The 25,072-nt window shown below is 43.1% G+C and overlaps 1 protein-coding gene across 1 annotated transcript in view; it reads right to left on the minus strand.

The window, feature by feature from the left end:
* uvrag (UV radiation resistance associated gene) overlaps nt 1-25,072 on the minus strand; it is a 424,373-nt gene that overhangs the window by 242,886 nt on the left and 156,415 nt on the right. Inside the window, exon 7 of the mRNA XM_084319596.1 lies at nt 1,634-1,721. Coding sequence (XP_084175722.1) covers nt 1,634-1,721 — 88 coding nt within the window. The remainder of the gene's footprint in view (nt 1-1,633; nt 1,722-25,072) is intronic.

Below are 25,072 nucleotides of genomic sequence, written 5' to 3' on the forward strand. Positions count from 1 at the left end.
CAAACATAGGGACAAAGACTGTAAAAAAAGTGTCAACAATGTTTTATAATCTTTATGTTAATTTTCATTATAAAAATGTTGTGCCCCCGAAATACAAAAAAAGCCCCCGAAAATCAATTAAGGGGGGCAAAAAAAGCCCTTGATTTTTTATTTTTTTTTCTAACCCTGCACACTAGGGATGTGCATCTCCTCACTGAGGCCGATGCAATGCGCATCTCGATACGGTGCCAACGATAAGATACATTAACGATACATTTGAAGCACCGGGCGATGCGATTCGGGGCGATACGATGCGATTAACCACGATGCAAAATAATGATACAATTTTATGGTATGACAGAGGATTTTATTGTATTCCTTATATGCAGCATATATTATTATTAAAATAAAAGAATCTACTGTAAGACAATTTATATAAAAACTCTTGGGTGCCTAAGAAGACTTTTGCATAGTACTGTCTTTTCTATCCACTTTAGCTAAAAACACACACGAGAGAGAGAGAGAGAGAGATTTTTCAGCCCGCCTCTATAGCGTGCATAAATACACATATACCGTACTTTTCGGACTATAAGCCGCGGCTTTTTCCCCCATTTTTCGACCCTGCGGCTTATATAACGGTGCAGCTTATATGTGGACCAAACCCTAAAATATTGCTTTTTTTACTGCATTGAAATGTTATTTATCTGTTCCCTTATTTGCTAAACTTAATACAACTTGTAAATGAGTTAATTCTTGTTATTTGTCCAACAGTATTGTGACAATCCCCTCTGTGCACGAACCCTTACATATGGTAATTAAACATTAAAACACCTGCAGCTTATAGTCCAGTGCGGCTTATATATGTACACATCATTCAATTTAGCTGCTGCGGCTTATAGTCCAGTGCGGCTTATATATGTACACATCATTCAATTTAGCTGCTGCGGCTTATAGTCAGGTGCGGCTTATAGTGCGAAAAGTACGGTACTATCGATAATCTAGCGTTTATTTTAAAACGATTCATAAATAGGCCGACAAATGACAACGTGTCTAGTGTATTCGAGAATATTCCAATAAATGCCGTTTATGGGGGAATCTTTAAATTTTCCGAAAATGTTCGAGAGAACGATAGCTTTTCGAAATGCTATAAAAAGGATATGAACCGATTAAAAAACAATCCGTTTCGACAATGTTGACTGCAAACAAGTCATTGAAGCAACGGGCAGATTAGACACATAGCGATAATTTAAAACATAGATTATGCGTTTTTAACGCTAACATTGAAGTGGATGATGGCATTCAACAGGGTAAAAAGGTAAACAAGGCAGGCACTGATAGTGTTAAGTCTGCACGTTTACATTGCACTATTTTTATTGTCTTTTATATTCTTATGTCTGCAATTTATGCATTTTTTTTTATTCTGTCAATCTGTGTGCTGATTTTATGCCTATGTTCATTTTATACTATATAGATAGTTATTCATATTTATTATTGTTATATTGTAGAAATGTGTGCATTGAAATGTCTGTAAAGTCTTGACGACATTGAAAATGAGGGTGACCTCAATTGTCTTTTCGAGAATAAATAAAAGGTTGATGATACAGGATGCTGGTGGGGGTGGGGGGTGAGAGAGGTGTTGGCAGCTCCAACTCACCACATCGATGGGGTAGATGTAGGAAAGCTCGGACAGGAGCTGACGACAGCGGAAGGTGAGCTGAGCGTTGGACTTGAGGAACTGTTCTCTGAAGAGACAAGGAGAGACAAGACAACACAGTGAGACACTGAACTGACTGAGACAGAGACGAGACACACAAGACAACACAGTGAGACAAACACAAGACACGCAAGACAACAGAGTGAGACAGAGACGAGACACACAGTGAGACAAAGACGAGACACACAAGACAACACAGTGAGACAAAGACGAGACACACAAGACAACAAAGACGAGACACACAAGACAACAGAGTGAGACAAAGACGAGACACACAAGACAACAGAGTGAGACAAAGACAAGACACACAAGACAACAGAGTGAGACAGAGACGAGACACACAAGACAACACAGTGAGACAAAGACGAGACACACAAAACAACAGAGTGAGACAAAGACGAGACACACAAGACAACAGTGAGACAAAGACGAGACAGACAAGACAACAGAGTGAGACAGAGACGAGACACACAAGACAACAGAGTGAGACAGACAAGACAACAGAGTGATACAGAGACGAGACAGACAAGACAATATAGTGAGACAGAGACGAGACAGACAAGACAACAGAGTGAGACAGAGACGAGACACACAAGACAACAGAGTGAGACAGACAAGACAACAGAGTGATACAGAGACGAGACAGACAAGACAATATAGTGAGACAGAGACGAGACAGACAAGACAACAGAGTGAGACAAATACGAGACAGACAAGACAACAGAGTGAGACAAAGACACACAAGACAACATAGTGAGACAGAGACGAGACAGACAAGACAACAGAGTGAGACGAAGACAAGACACACAAGACAACAGAGTGAGACAAAGACAAGACACACAAGACAACATCGTGAGACAAAGACGAGACGCACAAGACGACAGAGTGAGACAAAGACGAGACGCACAAGACAACACAGTGAGACAGAGATGAGACACACAAGACAACAGAGTGAGACAAAGACGAGACACACAAGACAACAGAGTGAGACAAAGACGAGACACACAAGACAACAGAGTGAGACAGAGACGAGACAGACAAGACAACACTGAGACAAAGACGAGACACACAAGACAACACAGTGAGACAGGATGGAGAGACACAGGGCTGGAGAAGGCAGGAGGGGACAGATGGGTGTCATATGTTCAAGAAACAAGAAAAGGAAATGGAGGATGGAAGAGAGAGATATAGAGAAAGAGCGAGAGCGAGAGAGAGAGAGAGAGAGAGAGAGAGAGAGAGTGAGAGTGTATGTATGCAGTGTAATGAGGTGTGACGGTCAGTGGATGTCAGTCTGAGAGAGGCAACTCGTCAGCCAGTGTTTGTCTAAGAACTCTCCTGGATGAGAGAGCGCTAACGGCCCTCGCCACTCAATCATCTCCACTCTTAATTGTAAAAGCAACTCAATTATCGCGGCTGCCAAAATCACCGGCCACTTTCATACCCCGTGGGACAGCAGTCCCAAACGATCAGCCCAATGTCCCATTACAACGTCCACCCTGACCCGCTTAGGTGAGAGAAGTGGAGACATCTGGGATAATGTTTGCTTTCCGACGTCCACCTTAATGACACCTGACCTTAATACATTGAGTGCCACGCCCCTTCCGGGAAGTTACCTGGTCTTGCCGTCCATTAACCCCATGTAAACATAGTTGAAGTTTGTAGAGCTAAACATATATTTTATAGTATAGCTATGGGTCTAATAACGCCATCGAGTCTCAGTGAGTTACTTCTGGTCAACGTGCAAAAAACAGATTCTTTTTTCATATGTACATTTCCGTTTTATACCGTTTTGAATATGAAAATCGTTTGGTTGCTTCTGAGTAATTCCATGGAAAAGACGTGAAAACAGCGTTTTTATGTAATTCAATAAACACGCAGTCATTTTTCGCCTGATTAACGGATCCTCCTAAAATCAACGCTAGATTATCATTATTATCCTTCCTCGTGAATACATGAAATGTGCCCTGGAGCGCGTCCCCCCCCCCCCCCCCCCCTCCTGCAACCCAACGGAAAACAGCCACACACATAAAACACAGATAGCTTCAATCACGGTAGAAATAAATATCAGATCAACACAAGCTTTCATATATACTGTCCTTACCTGGTATCTGATGTAATGCAAAAAAAAGAATCCAATTTCTGATCGCCATTCCAGTTATCCACAGCGATCCTGTCTCCGACGTTGTTTGGCATTGCACTTCAACGTCGGGCGGGGTCAGTAGTCCAAACCATCCCTACAAGCGTGTGTTTTGCCGGAGTGTTTAGGAACCGCCCTAAACACTTATTCAAGGGTACTGTGACCATGCTTGCACCTCGTGGTACCAAAGCACCTCAAAGGCACTAAAAACAAGACTACAAAATCACAAAACAAACTGGCCCTGACCTCAGCCTCAGACAGGACCGCTCTTCAGCCTCTGTGTGGCTGTGTGTTGTACTTTACAGTATGTGTACTATGTGTGTGTTGTACTGTACAGTATGTGTACTATGAGTGTTGTACTGTACAGTATGTGTACTATGTGTGTTGTACTGTACAGTATGTGTACTATGTGTGTGTTGTACTGTACAGTATGTGTATCTCTTGTTTTTTCATCTCCTGTTTTACATTTCTTTTTATTCTCATCATCATAAAACCTCACAAACAAAAGTAACTGAGCATTCTCAGTGGTGTCAGTGGACTCATCCATAGCTATGGAAATGCACTGTGCATTTTTTTATTCACAAAGCTGTTTAATCAAATCACCAGCCAGTATTTCAGTTATTCTGGTTGCTGTGCTATCTGAGGGGGCTTTGCTTTTGTTTGCCTTCAAACATGGTCTCCATCACTTCAGTCATACATTATTTTATTATTTATGCATCAGAGAATGGCTTCTTGTGTTTAGCCAACACCCATGCCACTGATGGGCCTTTCACACCGGCCGGGCTCTGTGCTGGAGCCGGTTCCCGAACGTAATCTCGCACCGGCCGGCGCGCTCACATCGGGATTAATTGGTTCAGAACGTGACAAATCGGTGCTCAGCTGGCACAGATTTTTTTTTGGTTTTTCCTCATGAAACCGTGACATCATCAGTGGGCGTGTCATATTCTAGGCTGTGAAGACAAGCGTAAACTGGGGAAAGTAGAGAGTCGGCATTGCACTCAATAGATCTGTGACTGACTAATCCATTCTTTACACTTGTCAAGTGCCAATTGTGCTTGTCGTCCAGTATTGGCATTAATAAATCAGATGTCATGCTAATATGTCATGTTCTACAGTAGGACTTACTACTATGATACCCATTACAACAAGTAATTCGAATAATAGAAGCCTACTTTGCTGGAACGATTAATTTCAAACATATACAGTGCGTGTGTGTGCGCTCGCTCGCTAAGCCTTTCTCCACGCATTATGTTTACCTCCACCTGAGTAACGCCCCCTGTTGATGACGGAAGCGGTGGAACGTCGGTTGTGCTTAAATAGGTGTAAACGCAGGCTGGTTCGCCAGAGAGCACCAAGGTTCAGAGGCTCCAGAACGGAGCTGGAGCTTGAACCGGAGCACTGGCGGTGTGAAAGGGGTATGAGAGCGCTCAGCGAGTCGGCAGAAGAAAGGAGATAACGGACGAGAAGTCCAGTTACAGCCATTAGGACCGTCTACCATACTACCGCGGTGCCGATGGGGTTAATTCTGAGGTGGATTTCTGTTCTGTTATGTGCCACCAGGAGGCGCGAAATATTATGAAATTCCACTTTGTGTGCAACTCGTGAAACATTAACACTTTAATCGCCGTTGACGCTGAAACACGTCTTTCCCCGCCATGCTCATTCTGCCGAAGACACTGGACAGCGTCTTTGATATCAATATTTCAAAAATCTGTGATCGAAATCATATTTCTCCCCCGGAGACATGAGATGTACTGTTGAGTCCCTCTCAACTCTACAACGGTTCAAGAGCGCCATCTGGTGGCCGATCGGCGGATCGCCCAGGGGAGAAACAGGAAGTGGAAGCTGGTGCTCATTTCAATTCGGTCCGATCACTCGCTAATAGTCCCAGGACTCGAGCTGATCACAACGGATAGTGATCCGTTACCAATAACTCGATAAACAACATGATTTGGACGTATATACTATTATACAACCTGGAAATGGATTGGATATTTCGACATCCCATAATAGAAAGAATTCTGTTCCACGCTCATCTCCCAACGGCGAGAGGAAGCTACGGTGAGTTTCAGCGTTATTTGTTAATGTCTTCGATACTAACTGCTCTGATGATCATATCACCCACACTAGATGAATGATATAACGTTGCCCAGGGAATTATAAACGACCCCCCGCCCATCCGGTCAACATCAGATCATACGTAGTAACTCCTAGAACCACGTCCAGTTGAAATTTTTTATCTCGCACAGATTCCTACCAAACTGTATTTGATCATCAATATAATGCATTTAGGGCTATAAATCAAGTTCTGGAGAAAGCTGCAGAAAACGATAAAAACATACTTATACTTTAGACCGTATTTTAGTATGAATATGTGAATGAAAAAGTTGCTACACCCTGAACAATAGATATAGGATGTTGAATGGGCCATAGTAATGTCAATTGAGCAATACAATTTAAAAAGTTATAGCCCTGCAAAGAAGGGGAACTTCTCCATGTTAAATAGGGCTGGCGAGGGATGGTAAATTATGAATTTAACCCCGGCGATCAAAGTGTTAATAAACACATCGATTTGTTTGTGTTATTATGAGTTTTTTATTTTTTTTTTATATAAATTTTTTTAGCATTTATCGCTTTATTCTACTGGACAGTCCAGTAGAGAGAGAGAGAGAGGTGAAATGAGAGACAGAGTGGGGGGAAGACATTCGACAAATAACAACGGGTTCGGGAATCGAACCCGGGTGCCCGTGTTATGAGTTTTAATAAAATCATGGATTGTTTGTCTCTGTACTTCTATGAGCAAACTAAATTAGTTATAATTTCGTTATAATAAAATTATTTAATTCCGAGGACGTCAGTAGAATCCACGCACAATCACCAATGATTTCTTCCAAATGAAGCCATTAAAAACACAGGCGCACACCAATGCATACAGATATAGTCGTATTTATTATTATAATTATAAGAGAATAAGCATTTATTTACCAAACTCAAAAAATGCAATGGATATGCCATATTGTGTGCGTCTGTCAGTCCAGAGGGGCGCTCCTATGTTTTCTCACCAAGCCGCCTGCTGCATCTTAATAAACTAACCGTGCACGTCGCAACACATTTAAAAGCCGCCTGACAGTGCCACGCTGTTATTGTCCCTCAACCAATACATCGGTTGAATGGCATATTTTGTCGGTTTTATTACAGTATTATTAATTTTATTTAATTCAGAGGATGTCTGTAGAATCGACTATACACATGAATCGTTAAGAAAACACATGCAAATTCTATTGTATTCTATAAGAGAATCCATAATGCAGCAAAGTCTGTGTGACAGATTACAGCTAATCAGGTTGTCCGCACCTGACTGCCAAGGTGTTAAAATGCTATAAGATTGAGCTCTCCTTCCACTTTGGAATGCAAATACAAGCAGCCGAATCTGCGTCTGTTTGTAACAAACATTCCACTGCTCATCTTGCCCAACAGCGATCAATTGCACGGATGTAGGATGAATAAAGCCTTTAAACATGAAAATTGCTTCTAGGTTCTACATGCACTACACATATGAGTGCATGCCTACCAACTGTTCGCCTATTTTATTGTAACACTACTATCACCAACATCTAAGAATGGAGATCCCCCCTTGAATGGCCCTTCTAAGGTTTCTCTCCTCCACATTGCCTGTGGTGCATTTTTTCCTATTGCTAGGTTTTAGTGAGTTTTTCCTTACCTTTGCGTGGGGTATGTCTGGGAGTGTTGCATTTATTTATTTTGCATTTATTTAATATTTTTTGGACTTTATGGTGTTCTTGTTTTGTTCTTGACTTATTGTGATGTTTCTTCTTGACTTGTTTAAATAAGACGTGTCCGGCCCATGGGGACATTAACGTGTGTTGAAGAAGTATACACTTAAAAAACTATCACAAATGATTATTAAATCTATTGTTAATTATATGTATAAACGCTGTAACTCTATACAATACAATCAAATACATTTATATAAATATACCTACTGTATACATATGTAATATATACTAAATAAATACCATATGATATTACCATATGATATTACCATACATATGATGCAAGTGCTCATTTACTTGATTGAAGTGACAATGTCAAATGACAATATAGGCTATATTAAATTACGAGCAAGTCTTTATGGTTAATGTCTAGTAAAAAAATATATATATGCAACGTGAGAAAATGCTAAAACTACCAACCCGGGGTAATATGGTTCACTGAATCCATTGATCGTATTGATTAACACTTTGAGAGCCAGTCCATGTTTTCCTTTTTACCCCCTTGAATGCCCACATCCACTCCAATGTTAATGTTAATATAGACTAATCTATGTTTAAAATTATGGCTATGTGTCTAATCTGCCCGTTTCTTATCAAAGACTCATTTTCCAGTCAACATTGTCATGGCAGATTGTTTTTTTATCGCTTCATTTCCGTTTGATAGCATTTTGAAAATCACTTGTTTTCGCGGAAAAAGACAACACATTCTATGATAATCGCCTTTTACTGGAATATTCTAGAACGTTGTCATTTTTCTGCCTATTTATGAATCGTTTTCAAATAAACGCTAGATGATCGATAGTATATGTGTACGGATGCGTGCTCGTGCCGCCAGTTGAAAATCGATTCTCCTATTTCCTGACCGCGAGCAGAGTCAAACTGCCTATCACCATAATCACATAAAAGCTTATATATCCGTGAAAACGGGTCTGATTATCCTAATACTGATAACATAGATTCCTTACCTGAGATCAGATGGTATCCAAATGGTTTATTCGAATTCCCGATAGCCATTCGAAAAAATCGCTCATTTGATTGATCCATCGTGTATACAGTAAAACACATATTCCCCACGGCTCGGAGGCTCCAGAGTGAACTCTGGTAGACCCCGGTTACATGAGTGAGAAGTAAAATGTGGAGTGCGGGGTGTTTTTTCCCATTCATTTTCATTGAGTCCAATCCAAAAGGGTGATTTACCAACTGGGAGACGATAGGGGGCGCTTTTTTCACATCTGAGCGCCTGGGGTGACTGGATCTCCAACGGTAGGCTCGCTTGATGCAATATGATTTCAGATCGCTAATATAAAAAAAAATAATAATAAAAACGAATATTCTCGTGAGTGGGCATTCAACCCGGGGGGTAATAACACGAGAAAACTTGTGGGTGGCATTCAAAGTGTTAAAGGAGAGGGGAGAAACTGCCAGAATAAGTTGCCATAATGGTCCATTAATGTTTCAAATATTTGCATGACAATCTAAATGTCTGGGAGCGCAAGCCGTATTCGAGGGGCTCAGGGCTGAATCAGAATTCATATATTTATACAGTATAATTTATGTAAAATGTTAAGCATTTTATGAGCAAACGAAATTGGTTAGATTGGACATTTGATTATGTATCGTCATCATGCAGCAAAAGCACAATACAATGAGAATAAGTTTGGCGTCTAACCTACTGATACTTAGTTCTAAATTGATAAATAAATGAATCTATATTATTTATAAATAGATAAATTGTAGGGATGCACCGAATATTCGGCCACCAAAAATCTTCTGCAAAAAATTGTTAAAAAAGGTCCCTTCAATTGAATTGCGAGCCACCAAGCTAACTAACGTTAGCCGCACCCTAGACAGCGGGGTTTTAGCACCGAAAAAATATCACAGAATGTCAAAGAACAGGGTTACGTTCGTAACCTAACGTGTTGTTGTGATGACGTAATCAAAACGCATTTCATTAGACACAGACCAGCTCGGACCTTCAATTGAATTGATGCAAGCCGCCAAGCTAACTAACGTTAGCCGCCGCTACCTAGACCGCGGAGTGACTACACGACACCAGTTCCATTAGTGAGGAAAGGGGGGGGGGTATATTGACGAGGCTTGACAACAGAGGTTCAAAGATAACTTCACATTTATTGGCTATTAGTTTCTTTATATTGCTTCATGGATTGAGCTCATCCAGCTTCCAAACCTCTGTGTTGATATTCTAGTGTGACATCATCAACTACGGCAACTAGGAAGCTCAAAACTCAAACCTAATTTTGTTCAGTAAGACGTGAAAAGAGATATTATTTTCTATATATTATCTACTGGCCTAGATGTTTATGCAGTTTTAAAGCACATTGGCTTTGTTCTGAATGCACTTTGTTGTAGTTATCCTACAGAGAAAATAAAATGCACTTGACTTTAATGCACATTTTGTTGTATGTAAAGAGAAAATTGTACATAAATTGTACAATCTTTCGGCAGTCAGTCTGGAATTAATGTATGCATTCAAAAGTGCTGAATAAATGTATCGACCCATAGTGATTATTAATATTATTTAATTTAAGTTTAGCCATAATCATGTATTTTGCCATAATCAGGTAGCTGAACAACATTGGTAAAAAATAAATACATTATATATATTTATATGAATCATATTCGGCCTTTCGGCATTCGGTTTTCGGCCAACTGTTTCCTATTTTCGGTATTCTGCTTTCGGCCAAGAATTTCCCATTCGGTGCATCCCTAATAAATTGTAAACTGTATCTAATAATTTGAATAATTTGATAGTTTGGCACATGAGGGTAAATGTCAAGATTAATGACATGCCTCAACACTTAACACTTTGATTACCACTGGTGAACATGGTAAAACGTGGTTGAATGCCGGCAGCCCGGCACCCACTTCAATGATAGCGTTGTGAATGCATAATCTCCGTCTTAAATGATGGCTGTGTCTAATCTGCCCGTCGTTTATCAATGACTTGTTTGCCGTCAACATTGTCGAAACAGATTTGTTTCTTCTTTTTTTTTTTTTTTTTTTTATAGCATTTTGAAAAGCCCTCGTTTTTCAGGAAAATATATAATTCCGTGATAATCGCCCTTTACTGGAATATTCTGGCATACACAAAAACACACATTTTTTGGCCTATTTATGAATCGTTTTCAAATAAACGCTAGATTATCGATAGTATATGTGTACTTATGCATGCTATAGAGGCGGGCTGAAATATCGATTCTCTCATTTCCTGATCAGCGTGCACACACAGACACACACACACACGTTGATATATCTGTGAAAAAAGCTCTGATTACCCTAGGTAAAATACATTCCTTACCTCAGATCAGATGTTATCCAAAAAGATTATTCCAATTCCTGATCGCCATTCCAAATATCGATCGCGTTTATTGATTCAGCATTGGGTGCTGGAAATACATAATCCACGCGTTTTCCGGGCCGGCGATCAACTTGGATCTCTTCAGATGCTTTGCCGGAGAAGTAACATGAGGAGGCTGGACCGCACCCCCCCCCCCCCCCATCAGTCTAAACTAATGGGGTGCAGTTAGGGCTGGGCGATATGGCCTAAATATGATATCATGATATTTTCTGACCTTTCAGCAATACACGATACACATCACAATGTTTTTCTTTTTTTCCCCAAACAATTCATTATGAGGCTTACCAAGACAGTATTTGAGTTTGCAAGCTAACATTAAAGACAAAATAAAATACCCATGCATTTAGCATTTTTATATTATATATTAGATTTAGATTATTGGATTATTAGATTATATATAGCATATATTTAGCAATGAGATATTATATGATTTAGATATGAAATATGATGAATTGAAAATGGGGGACCCTGATGTAAACAAGACGGAAATCTTTCTCTGGTCTGCATCCCCTTAACAATTGTATGTATTGAGCTGTACTGTACCCATTCTGCAATATGTTAATAAAGTTTTAAATCAATCAATCAATCAATAGCATTTTAATGAAACTACTGTATATTTGTATGTCTCTAAATGTTTTGATGAATTGAAAATGGAGGACCCTTATGTAAAAAAGCCGAAAGCCTTTTTCTGGTCTTCATCCTCCAGTCCACTGTTGTTGTATTGAGCTGTACTGTATTGTACCCATTCTGCAATCAGTTAATAAAGTTTTCATTCATTCAGACGGCAAACAGAATAATTTTGATTGACAGTCGAGTCTGCCAATTACGTCACACCGCTTGCACCCGCCCTGCTGTTCTTAGCACCAATCGGCAAGCGCATATTCTTTTTTACTTCCAGAATGTCCTCCATTGATTTTGACGAGTGCTCACAACAACAAAGCTACTAATGTTAGCTCCCCGCGGCCGACGAGTAGATTACCAGTTACCATTACCAGCTCCGCAGGATGACTAAACGAGGCATAATGATTTTACTGCAACGAATGTTATAATAAAAGCCTTTCCATACATCTGTCTGATTGAAAACTTTATTAACAGACCGCAGAATGGGCACAACTCAACTTGGATGCAGTAGTGTGTGTGTGGGGGCGGCGTTGTTCAAAAGTTTGAACGTGTGGACCAGATTGACGCGACACAATCCTCTTGGGCAAAACATCACGATATCCACGATACGTTTAAAAAGTGTATCGTTAATGAACTGTACCTGATATTTATATAATATCGTCATATCGCCCAGCCCTAGGTGCAGTTACACAGGGAGAGACGATAGGGGGCGGTATTTTCCCAATTGAGCTCAGAGAGTCTGCAACACTAGTGTGAGGCTCGATTGATATGAATTCAAATTGCTAATAAAAAAAAATACGACAAACAAACGCTATATAGCGTTGCCGGCACTCAACTGGCGGCATGAACTAACGACAAAAAGAGTCCCTGGCACTCAAAGTGTTAAGAAAATGTACACTATTTGTATTGAACATAGATATAGATGATTTAATAGATAATATAAATAGAAAACAGACATAAAAAGACTACGTATGTATTATAATTATAAGAGAATAAGCATTCATATATTAATATTAGGGGTGTAAATATTTGACCCCACAACGATTAGATTACGATTCTTCAGGCAACGATTCAATGCATCATGAAATCTCTTCATTTGACCACGATTCGATACATTTACGATCAGTTAATTCCCCCAAAAAATACACAATTGTGGCTGGGGGAACTGATTCACTCAGCATGAATGGACTATATGTCAATAAAAAATCTACCAAAATAAATAAATAAATAATAATCGAGTTGATTCTAACATTTTCAAATCGATGCAGTTGAATCGTCACGATTGCAAACAAAATGTTTTAGATTGGACATTTTCAAATGGTCTCGATTGTTCTTTACACAGCATCCGCGCTGTGTATTCAAGCTGAGAACACGGCACGTTTTTTTTCCTCTCCCCTCCCCTTTACCTAGAGACGAAAGTAATCCGGTGCAATCCGAGCGCCCCTACTGGTTGATACCGTTAATACGGCAACCACCCAGCAGTGCAGACCGCCCTAAGGGATACATCTGTATGCTATAGGAAAAAAATATATTATATATCACCTTTTGATACTCAGTTTTGGCTGCGGATGTGATTCAATCGATGCATCGATTGAGGTTCGATACCCGGCCCTGCCGTTCACTAAATAATGACCGACATGGTGGTCCACCGATCCAACTGTACTTCAGTCAGTACTCAGTCATCGGTTGCTCAAGACACCACAGCCGTCAGTTTGTCTGCAACGGTAACTAAGGGACTTGCGGAAATCTTGCGAAAAAAATGATGTATTACATTTCACCATGATTAGAATGTTTCCTGCCAGGACCGTCGCGGGGCTCTGGTCAGTGAATGGATAAACAGTACAGCGTACACAGAACACACACAGAGCACTTCTTGATTGGCTCTGAGAGGCTGTATATCAGTGATGCCCACAGGCCATATCTGGTCCGTGAGGTCATTTATCATATCAGTTAACATTTCCAAAACCATATATTTGATTTGAACCCTCAGGAGACGAGCGTATCGCCCATCTTTCGGAGACTCTCACAAGCTCCGTTTCAAGGTCTAGAGAGAAGATATATGTATCATATGAAACTAGAGACCTTGGGGAATCTGGACATCCGATCCATTCCATGCTAGGTTAATGAGAAAGTGAAGCAAAATTGTGCTCCAAAGTTGAGACATTTTGACTAGAAGAAATATCTATAAGCCTGACTACCATGGGGTCCCTATCACATATTTGAATGCAGAGTAAGATAAGATAAGATATTCCTTTATTGATCCCCTTGGGGAAATTCAGGCATCATAGCAGCATGGGGGAGGGGGGAGGGGAGGTACAGGTAGTAGAAGACAGGCAATGAGGTCAACAAGTATCAAACAGGGGTTCTTATGTACAAAGTAATTGGTCTTCCTTTATCTTTGCCTAATTTTTTTCAAACTTATTTTGAGTTTAATTCTCATTATCATGCACATCTCACAAGAAGAAATAAAGACTTACGCATTCCTTTCTGTAGGACCTCTGTTGCCAAATTCTCATTTGTTTATCAAGGTGCAGTGATGTGGAATGATATACAAAATCGAATAGAAACATGTTCCACTTCAAATATATTTAAAAGTAAGGTTAAAAAAGAACTACAGATCCTGTAGTCTATAGTATCCGTGTATTTGTGTAAAGTCTTTTAAATGTTTTTCCCAACATTATAATAGTTGTATAATGCTGTATTGTATGTATCTGTGTGTATGAGAGAGGGATATGCGCATGTGTTTGTGCATAATGTGGGGGGGGGGGGGGGGGGTCGCTTATAAGCCCTCTGGTTTTTTTACCTTTCCTGCACATTTTAACTGTTCTTATTTTTACTTATTTTATCGCAGAATGTATGTTTGTAAGTGCGAATAACAATAAACAAATAAACAAATAAAGAAGACAGGCAATGATGCAACAGGCTGTCAGACACAGACACTGTCTGAGCAGGAGGCGCTCATTGATCTTGAGCTACTGAAAGTCAAGTTCACTGGACAGGCCCTCACAAAGTTCTGGATATCAGTCCGGAACGAGTACCCAGTGTTGTGTAATGCTGCGCTGAGAAAGCGTGTCCCCTTCGCATCAACATACATCTGTGAGGTCGGATTTTCGGCACTGACATTAATAGCGCGTGTGAACACATTTTCTTTTCTTTTTTTTTATGTTCTGGCAACATATTTTGTCTAAATAAGCCTAATTTTATTTTATTCTGTTGCTTTTGTTGATAATATTCATTGATATAGTGCTGTAATTTCATTTTCTAATAAATATGCATGATCAAGTTCAACAACGTGTGCTTTTATTTTGATATTCCTTAATTCCACATGGAAATTACACGATATATTAAGTGTGGGGTCGCCAAATAAAATTCCTAAATAAAATGGGGTCGTGGTATAAAAAGTTTGAGAACCCCTGATGGAGATGAAAAAATAGCAATACCTTGTTGTTGTGAAGGGCCAGATTAAAGCTGAGAATCTACGTTTATTGTTTTATATACCTTGTATATTATTTATATATATAAGTTATATCCCTTTAAGCCTGCGTTTGAATCCTAGTAATATTCACTTTCCTCATTGGATAATGCCCTTGACGTTCTCTGCGCCAGACAACGCGCCCCTGAAGTCAGGTTCAAAGGCGAGTCTGGGCATGTTGGAACATGCCTGGTGCCGGCGCATTGATTCGAGACGAGAGCTGAGGCTTGGCACTAGAAAGCCACTTAAGTATATATATCGTGGAAGGCGCAGCAGCAGTAGTGTGATTCTAATGTAGTGTGAAGCAGTTCGTCTAAACAGAGTGTTGTGAACCTAACGTGCGAAGTGAATAGTAAAAGTGTCAGAGTTAATGCAGTAACGTCAAGTTCGACTTAGCTTAATGTGAAGTAAAGAGTCGTCATTTAGTGTGAATCGTGTTACAGCAGTTCGTTCGTGTGCGGCATTACCAAGTAGTTCATTCGTTTAGTAACTAGTGACACCTTAGCAAGTGTGCGTGGACTTAGTAGTTAGTGCCAGTACACGAGGAGGGCCTAGTCGTGGACCTACTGGACATGTGCATATTGGAACCTACGGCGGCGATTGCAGAACCAGTATTGGTTGGATTATAGTGATTGTGGAACGTACTACCGTGGAGAAGAGCCTTGTTAATACCCACTGTCGTTTGGATTTAACCACCTTGAAGATCTTACCTCGGGCTAGCTTCGAGGACCGAAGCTAGCTGGCTATCGTCATTGCTATCGGGCAATTGGATTACAGCTATTGCTTTGTTGCTGAGCATTTGGATTACAAGGACTGGATCTATACGAGAACCCCTTCTTCTTCAAGTGAACAGACTGAGTATCCGAACATTCTTCTTTCCTCCAGAGCTTACATCTCTGGGAGGATACCCCCTGTCTCCAGCGGTGACCCCCACGGCCCAGAACCATCCCTCCTAGACCTGGCTGATTTCCTCGCCAGGGAGGTCAGCAGTCTACGATTAGACACGTTCGTGTGGGGTGGCTCTAACCCTAAAGATGGACCGAGGAGGTTCAATGACAACCGCCGGTCCGTGACCGTTATGCACCAGGCCGAGTCAGTGCCGCGGCACAAGAGCCATAACACCCCCCCGCGAAGGGAAAGTGGAAGATTGCCTGCCAGTATTGTGAACATGAACATTGGCTGTCTCAATGTGACACCTTTAAGAAGTTGACTGCTGACGAAGTGAGTCAGTGGATCAAAGCGAACCGCCGCTGCTTCCGCTGCGCGCGCAGCCACATGGCAGCTGAGTGCCGCCTGAAGAAAAGATGCAGCAAGTGCGACGGCGCCCACCTGGATGTCCTACATGACAGCAACAAGCGGAGACCCGTACCACAAAGCAGCTCGAGAGCAGATGTCCTGTATATAGACCCTGCGAAGAGCGGGAGCTCCCGAGTGCTCTTGAAAGTGGTCCGAATGCTCCTAAGCTACGAGGACAAGGTCCTGGACACTTACGCCGTCCTCGACGATGGGTCTGAAAAGACTCTCCTCCTCGCTTCCGCCGCAGCCCAGTTGGGCCTGCGGGGTACCGAAGAAACAATGACAATCGGTACTATTCGGCGAGATCTAAAGACCATAAAGGGCGAAAACGTCTCATTCACAATAGCAGCGGTCGAGCAGCCCGAGAAGCGGTACAGCATCACTAATGCCTTCACAAGCCATGACATAGGTCTGTCACGTTATAACTACCCCATCCCACAGCTGATGGAGAAATACGTGCACCTACGCCGACTGCCTATACCGCTCATCGACGGCGCCACCCCGACCCTGCTCATAGGCTCCGACCACGCAGACCTCATCGTCCCAACGGACGAGGTCCACATCGGACCCAGAGGCTGCCCAGCCGCGGTCAAGACCCGCCTGGGCTGGACGCTCCAAGGCCCCCTCTCCGGGTCTTCCAACCGACCGACGTCCACACGCTGCCTCTACACGAGGGTAAGCGACAACGACACCACCCTCTTGCAGCACGTCGAGAGACTATGGACCTTAGACTCGATGCCCTTCAAGAACGAACGGAAACTAGTTCGCTCCAAGGAAGACAAGTATGCCATAGCTCTCCTCGAGCAGAAGACAAAGAGGGTCGAGGTCGACGGAGTGATGAGATACGCAACTCCACTCTTGAGGCGAGAGGGGATGCCCACCCTCCACGCATCAAAAGAAGCGACACAACGCTATCTACTGAACACCGAGCGGCGTCTAGCTAAAGACCCCCCTCAAGCAACGATATACCCCGCGCTGAGATCGACAAACTGATCACAGCTGGACATAAAGAAAATCGACGACCAAGAGGCAGACCAGACGACTGAATCCTGGTAGGTGTCCCATCACAAGGTCCACCACAACGGCAAGAACCGCATTGTATTCAACTGCAGTTATCAGATCGGACTACAGAACCTGAATAACTTGCTCCTACCCGGCCCGACACTCGGCCCCTCCCTCCTCGGCGTACTACTACGTTTCCGCCAGGACAAAGTAGCCATCAGCGGCGACATCAAAGGGATGTTCCTACAAGTGCGACTGATGGAGGAAGACAAGCCCCTGCTGCGGTTCCTGTGGAGAGAGAGGATCGACGATGAACAACCCTCCATCTATCAATGGGAGGTCCTCCCCTTCGGCACCACATGCAGCCCATGCTGCGCCACGTTCGCACTACAAAAGCACGTGACCGAAGACCCTGGAGCCGACGAGGAGGTCAGACAAAGCGTAGAGAGGAATTTCTACGTGGACAACTGCCTACAGAGCGTATCAACGCCAGAAGAAGCCGAAGCCATCCTGCTTAAGCTCCGAGCCTCCCTGGTCAAAGGCGGCTTCGACCTTAGGCAATGGGCCAGCAGTGACCCTCAAGTACTTCGCAGCCTCTCCCCAGAGACAAAGGCAACAAGCAGCGAGACCTGGATGGCGACCACCCCAGGTGAAGCACAGGAAATGACATTGGGCCTCGTCTGGCGCTTCAAAACAGACTCGCTCCATTACAAGCACACACCCCTGACCAAGGAGCAGGGAAGGTCGACCCCTCTACCGACCACTCGACGGAGTGTATACAGAACACTCGCAAGCCAATACGACCCGCTGGGGTGTATCCTACCTTACACCACTCGGGCGAAGATGCTGGTGCGAGAACTGTGGGACAAGGAGCAGGGCTGGGACGACCCCATACCCGAGCACCTGGCTTCCACCTGGAGAGAGTGGGAGGGAGAACTCGACTCGCTCCAAAATGTGAACATTCGCCGGAGCTACTTCCCACCCACAGTGCGGCTGGAGACGTGTCAGATGGACCTGCACGTCTTCAGTGACGCCTCAGAAGTAGCTTACGGTTCGGTGGCTTACTTGAGGAGGGAGGAGAAGTACATACAGCCTTCGTCCTGGCTCGCTCAAGAATAGCCCCCCGCAAGCAACAATCTATCCCGCGTCTAGAGCTCTGCGCAGCTCTGGTAGGCGTGCAACTCGCCACGCTGATACAACGTGAACTCACCATAACGGTGCGAAAGACAATCCTGTGGTCAGACTCCATGACTGTGCTCACATGGATCCAGTCCGATTCTTGTCGATACAAAGTCTTCGTCGGAGTCCGAATCACCGAGATTCAAGACTTGGTAGGATCAGCGTGCTGGAGATACGTTGACACCAAGCAGAACCCAGCAGATGTCATCACACGGGGGATGTCCCTAGACGACCTCACACGTCTTAACATTAATTTACAGTGACGGTCCTGAGTTCCTCAAGCTCCCGGAGGAGGAGTGGCCTACCCCCACACCACGGGAGGCGAGTCAAGAGGAGGCAGAGATCAAGAAGTCTATGTTCTGCGGGCTGACGCACGCCCCGGCTCCAACGGACCCGAACCTAGACGACTGCTTAACCCTTGAGTGCTCAGAAAAGGACATTCTTGTGGCACCACCCTGAGGTTCCCCCCACCACAGACCTTGACGCATCGAACTACGAAGAGGCCGCACTCCTTCTGCTAAGGAGAGCCCAAAGGGACTCATTCCTCATGTCCTTCCGGAGATTTCAAGCCCGAAGAGGAACCCTGTCTGTGTTGTTGTCCGACCAAGGGACAAACTTCAAAGGCGGAGACAGAGAATTGAGAGAGAGCTTCCTGGCTATGGGTGAAGGACTTAAGACCCGCCTCGCTCCCGCTCAGATCACATTCCAGTTCAACCCCCCGAACGCCCCTCATTTCGGGGGAGCCTGGGAAAGAGAAGTCCGTTCTATAAAGACTGCTATGTACACCGTGCTTGGGGCCCAGACCGTGGTGGAAGAAGTCCTTACGACAGCCCTCACGGAGATCGAGGGCGTCTTGAACTCTAAGCCCCTCGGTTACATCTCAAGTGATGTAGCAGACGTCGACCCAGTCACCCCAAACTATCTCTTGATGGGGCGGCTGGACCCTGCCCTTCCACAGGCGGTGTACAGACATGATGAGATGAACGGCCGAAGAATGTGGAGATACAGCCAAGTATTGGCTGACCAGTTTTGGACCCGTTTCCTCCTCCACCATCTACCATCCCTCCAAGCCCGTCAGAAGTGGGTAAAGGACAGGGACAACCTGAAGGTGGACACAGTCGTTATGATCATAGACCAGTCACTACCCCGAGCTACGTGGCCGGCCGGCCGCGTGAGCAGAGTGATTACTGGTGCCGATGGGAAGGTCAGAGCGGCAGAAGTCATAGTCCAAGGGCGGACTTACACCAGACCTGTGGCGAAGCTGATAGAGTTGCCGAAGCTCTCTGACTCCCCTAATGACGACCATGACTCACTGACTTTGTAGATTGACCTACTCTTCACAACAAGTATGGAGCAATTAATCTGTCTCCCTTAACTAATTAGGTGCGGACTAATTAGGAGGCGGCTGTTGTGAAGGGCCAGATTAAAGCTGAGAATCTACGTTTATTGTTTTATATACCTAGTATATTATTTATATATATAAGTTATATCTCTTTAAGCCTGCGTTTGAATCCTAGTAATATTCACTTTCCTCATTGGATAATGCCCTTGACGTTCTCGGCGCCAGACAACGCACCCCTGAAGTGAGGTTCAAAGGCGAGTCTGGGCATGTTGGAACATGCCTGGTGCCGGCGCATTGATTCGAGACGAGAGCTGAGGCTTGGCACTAGAAAGCCAATATATCGTGGAAGGCGCAGCAGCAGTAGTGTGATTCTAATGTAGTGTGAAGCAGTTCGTCTAAACAGAGTGTTGTGAACCTAACGTGCGAAGTGAATAGTAAAAGTGTCAGAGTTAATGCAGTAACGTCAAGTTCGACTTAGCTTAATGTGAAGTAAAGAGTCGTCATTTAGTGTGAATCGTGTTACAGCAGTTCGTTCGTGTGCGGCATTACCAAGTAGTTCATTCGTTTAGTAACTAGTGACACCTTAGCAAGTGTGCGTGGACTTAGTAGTTAGTGCCAGTACACGAGGAGGGCCTAGTCGTGGACCTACTGGACATGTGCATATTGGAACCTACGGCGGCGATTGCAGAACCAGTATTGGTTGGATTATAGTGATTGTGGAACGTACTACCGTGGAGAAGAGCCTCGTTAATACCCACTGTCGTTTGGATTTAACCACCTTGAAGATCTTACCTTGGGCTAGCTTCGAAGACCGAAGCTAGCTGGCTATCGTCATTGCTATCGGGCAATTGGATTACAGCTATTGCTTTGTTGCTGAGCATTTGGATTACAAGGACTGGATCTATACGAGAACCCCTTCTTCTTCAAGTGAACAGACTGAGTATCCGAACATTCTTCTTTCCTCCAGAGCTTACATCTCTGGGAGGATACCCCCTGTCTCCAGCGGTACCATCGTTTGCCCCTATAGTGCCATCCTACGCCAGGCGGCGTTTAGTCTAGTATCCCATCTTAGGAATTATTCATTCCAACTGACTTTGCTACTGACTGACTTTATTCATATTCTTCGCCATACAAGTGCGACCCTTAATTCCCATTCTGAACAATTGCTGCATAATAATAAATACTCTAAATGATATTTCTTTGTCACCGTGCCGTATTATTCTGAGTGTCTGCCATATTATAACTGTACTTTCTGGCAAGTAATAATAATAATAATTAGCAGTGGTTTAATCTATCACAATCTTTAATACAGTCAGGGTTTTGTAACCCCTCAGTTACACTTGTTGTATATACCTCGACTTTGTACACGCAAGCCTCAGATTACCACCCCTGGCTCCTGATGCTCTGGAACTGTCAATCATTCGCTGATTGCGATAATTATTGGACAGGGTTGTAGCCAATGAGTGTAGCTTTCCAATGATACCCCACATGGGGTTGTATGAATCAGGGATCTAGGTGAAAATTTACGAGCGAATACAGGAAGTGAAAAACACACGGAATGCATTGCAGTCAATGAGGAAATGGATTACTGGAGAACTTCTTTTTGTACACAGTTTACCAAAATCGCTCTAAATCACCCATTTCTGAACGGATATTTATGAAATTTGGACCTGTACTACACAAGACTTCAGGCTATGGATCCACAGTGTTTTCCAGCTTATACCAATTTCAGGAGAAAAAAATTCTAAATAATCTGCCAGTGGGATAAGATAATTCTACTCAATATTGGATTTATTGTACAAGATATTTTCACTTGATAAGATTAAATTTGTTTGCAGTGTAGTTGTAATCAGGGTAAATGTCAAGATTAATGACATGCCTCAACACTTAAGAAAATGTACACTATTTGTATTGAACATAGATAGATGATTTAATAGATAATATAAATAGAAAACATAGAGACATAGAACAATACTAACTGTCTCTAACATACACAAATCATAACACTACAACAGCACGTTACACCTAAGAAGTCTCAGTGGCATAGGCTACATTCTGCCTTAGAGCATTTCATTTTCCTGGGCTTTTGAAAGAAAAGCTCCAGGGCTCTTTGATAGGGGAATTCACTGGTAGGGGGCCCATTGATGCTGCGACGCATACAAGCGGCCAGATGGTCTCCCTGCAGCCTGTTCCTCAGGTCAGTCTTCACCTGTAAATACGGAATCAATCACTAGACAATAAGTGGGGTGAGATTTGTGGCAAGTCAAATAACAAATCTGATTACAATTACTAGGGCTGACCACGACTAGTTGACTGCCAACCTCTTAGTCGAATGCACACATCAATTTTTTTGAATAAAATATATATATATTTTTTGTCACTCTTTCCAAAAGCAAAGAGGCCTATAAGCGTGGCTAATGGCACGCATACCAGCGAGGCTAACTGCCTAAGAAAACGGGCACAGAGGCACTGAAAGAGGATTTCACCTGTGTAATGAACACACTAGACAAATATCAAGATGTATCCATCTGGGGCGGCTGATTGGCGCAGTGGGCAAGGCGCTCGCCACTAACGCAGGATACGCTGGGTTCGAGCCCAGCTCTCGGCGTTGCTACCGGCTGGCCGGTCGTTCATACTAACACAATTGGCAAGTGTTAGAGGGTGGGAAAGCCGGTGGGTGGGGATTGGACGTTGTGGACAGCGACTCCTACAGGTCGGTTTGGTGACGCCGGTGCGACGGAAGCAGGAAGTAGCAGGGGCAGCGTGAGCCTCCCACACGTTACTCCTCGCCACTGAGAGTTCGAGCTGCTGCAGTGAAAAGATGCGACAGGCTGCCTCCTCGTGTACCGGAGGGGACACGTGATGCAAGGCTTCTGTCCTCACTACAGCCGACCAGTGGGAGGCATAGTCTAGCAACGTTCAAGACAGGGGAGGGAAGAATTGGATAATATGAAATTGGGATGGGAGAAAAATTGAAAATGGGGAGAAAAAGTGGATTAAAAAAAAAAGTATCCATCTGGTGGACCAATATGCATGCTTTCGCAGAGGAAAAGAAGCCTTCAGTCGACTTCTTCAGACATTAAGCACCCCCACAACCCAAATGGAATGATATGCTTATATGCTGAATGCATATAAGGGAAACACTGTTACAAGTACAACTCAAGTTCAGCCCTATGTTACTCTATTTCATTAGCACTAAAAGTGATTTTTATTGTGTAAGAAACTTCAGAATGTTATCTTTCAAAAGAGACCAGGCTTATGCATGTGCCATACGTATAAAGTATAAAGATACGCTTTTCAAAAAAAGTATGCAGTCCTCAAGTTCAAGTAAAAAAATTGCCACTTTTCTGCCCATCTGCTCATAGCAAGATTTGCCCACCGGCACTTTGGCGACATCTAGTGGCTCGGGTCTGCATATTTTTGCATACAATATATACAGTATCGAATTAAAGCCCCATTTGTTGCCTGTCAATAGCCCTTTCAGGTGACAAAATCCGTTCAGCGGTTCTTGAGTACACGGAAGTACATGCGAAGTACACGGTATTGTGCAAATACTACTCCCGACTCTAGTTCCGTCAATCATTTGGCGATCTTGAAAATGATTGGACAGGGTTGTAGCCAATGAGTGTGGCTTTCCAATGATACCCCACCTGGGGATGTACAAATCAGGGATCTAGGTGAGAAGTCACGAGCGAAAACAGGAAGAGAAAAAATGCAGAATGAATTGAAGTCTATGAGAAAACTGAGCTTTTCTTTTGTACAGTTTACCAAAATCACTCCTAATCACTCATTTCTGAACGGATCTTTATGAAATTTGGACATGTACTACATAAGACTTCAGGTGAGTCATCCTTATTGTATCAGAAACTTCAGAATGTCATCTTTCAAAAGAGACCAGGCTCATGCATGTGGTATAAGTACAAGGTATAGTATTTTGGTTTGCAAAAAAAGTATGCAGTCCTCAAAAACTAAAACTAAAATGGCCAATTGTGGGGGCGCCTGTTAACTCAGTGGGCGCCAAAAACATAACATCTTGTGTTTCGCCGCAAAGCACTGGGTGCCAAAAAACGTAATATCTCGTTTTTAGATCCATTGATCTTTTTCCTTTGATCCCCGTTCTAAACACCCGCCCGGAGCTATCTAGGTCTCTCTGGCTCATCTGCCTACGTTGGAATTGCAATGACGATCGAATCTCACCAGGTGGCAGTATCGCCTACCTTTTGAACTGGGGATATCAGTTGTCTTCCAGCCTGGGCCAGTACTGAGTTTACCTCCGGCTGTTTCCGCCTAGGAGTGAATCACAACATAGCAATCGGTGGAAGATTTGGTGCCTCAGAGCTATTCTTTCCTGTATAGTAGACATGCCCAATATACACAAGTAATTGCGATCGCCATGGGATCAACTGGGATTTTTTTTATTTTGGAGTGCTTTCTGACTGAGGTAAGTTCTCCTGCTGGTATTTTTTTAACGTAAAACATGCTTCTGTAATGATCACATGTCGTGTTTTACCGGACGTAAAACATGCTCGACAAACACGATCACGGTTTCTAGTTAAAACGACCCCCCCCCCCTTGATGATTTTGTGAAGACACATATGTACATGGTACATAACTTTGATTTGGAAGTATTTGGGGTTTCAGGCGATCAACCAGAACGATTTGGGCATATTGCATATATAACGCGTCATATCTCGCTATCTATGAAAAAAGACTGGATTATTTTGGAAAGGGGCGATGTTTAGCGTGTAATAGCGCAAAAACTACAGTATGTAGAAATTTAGTGATTAGTCACTGATGGACTATGAACAATGCCTGTCAAATGAGCCATACTATTGTCTCCATAACTATAATACAGAACACACGATGGGTCCGCAAACATCGCTAAAATGGTCAATAACGCTGGCACCATTGAGTACAGATGGGGAAAGGGTGTGGCACCCAAAGAGTTAAAAAAGCTTCGACAGCTCATCAGTCAATATTCAAAAATATATAGTATTGCTTGTTGCAGAGCAACCAATAACACTGCTTAGAAATATCTCTACAGCAACCCATAAAACAAAACAACATTCAGCTGAAATTTAATACCCCCACAACATAGTTGTTATTGTTAAGAAATGGAACACATGTAATTTGAAATTTATGTAAATCGTTTAGTGG

The sequence above is a fragment of the Notolepis coatsorum genome (assembly GCF_963971535.1).
Source record: "Notolepis coatsorum genome assembly, chromosome: 8".
NCBI lineage: Eukaryota > Metazoa > Chordata > Actinopteri > Aulopiformes > Paralepididae > Notolepis > Notolepis coatsorum.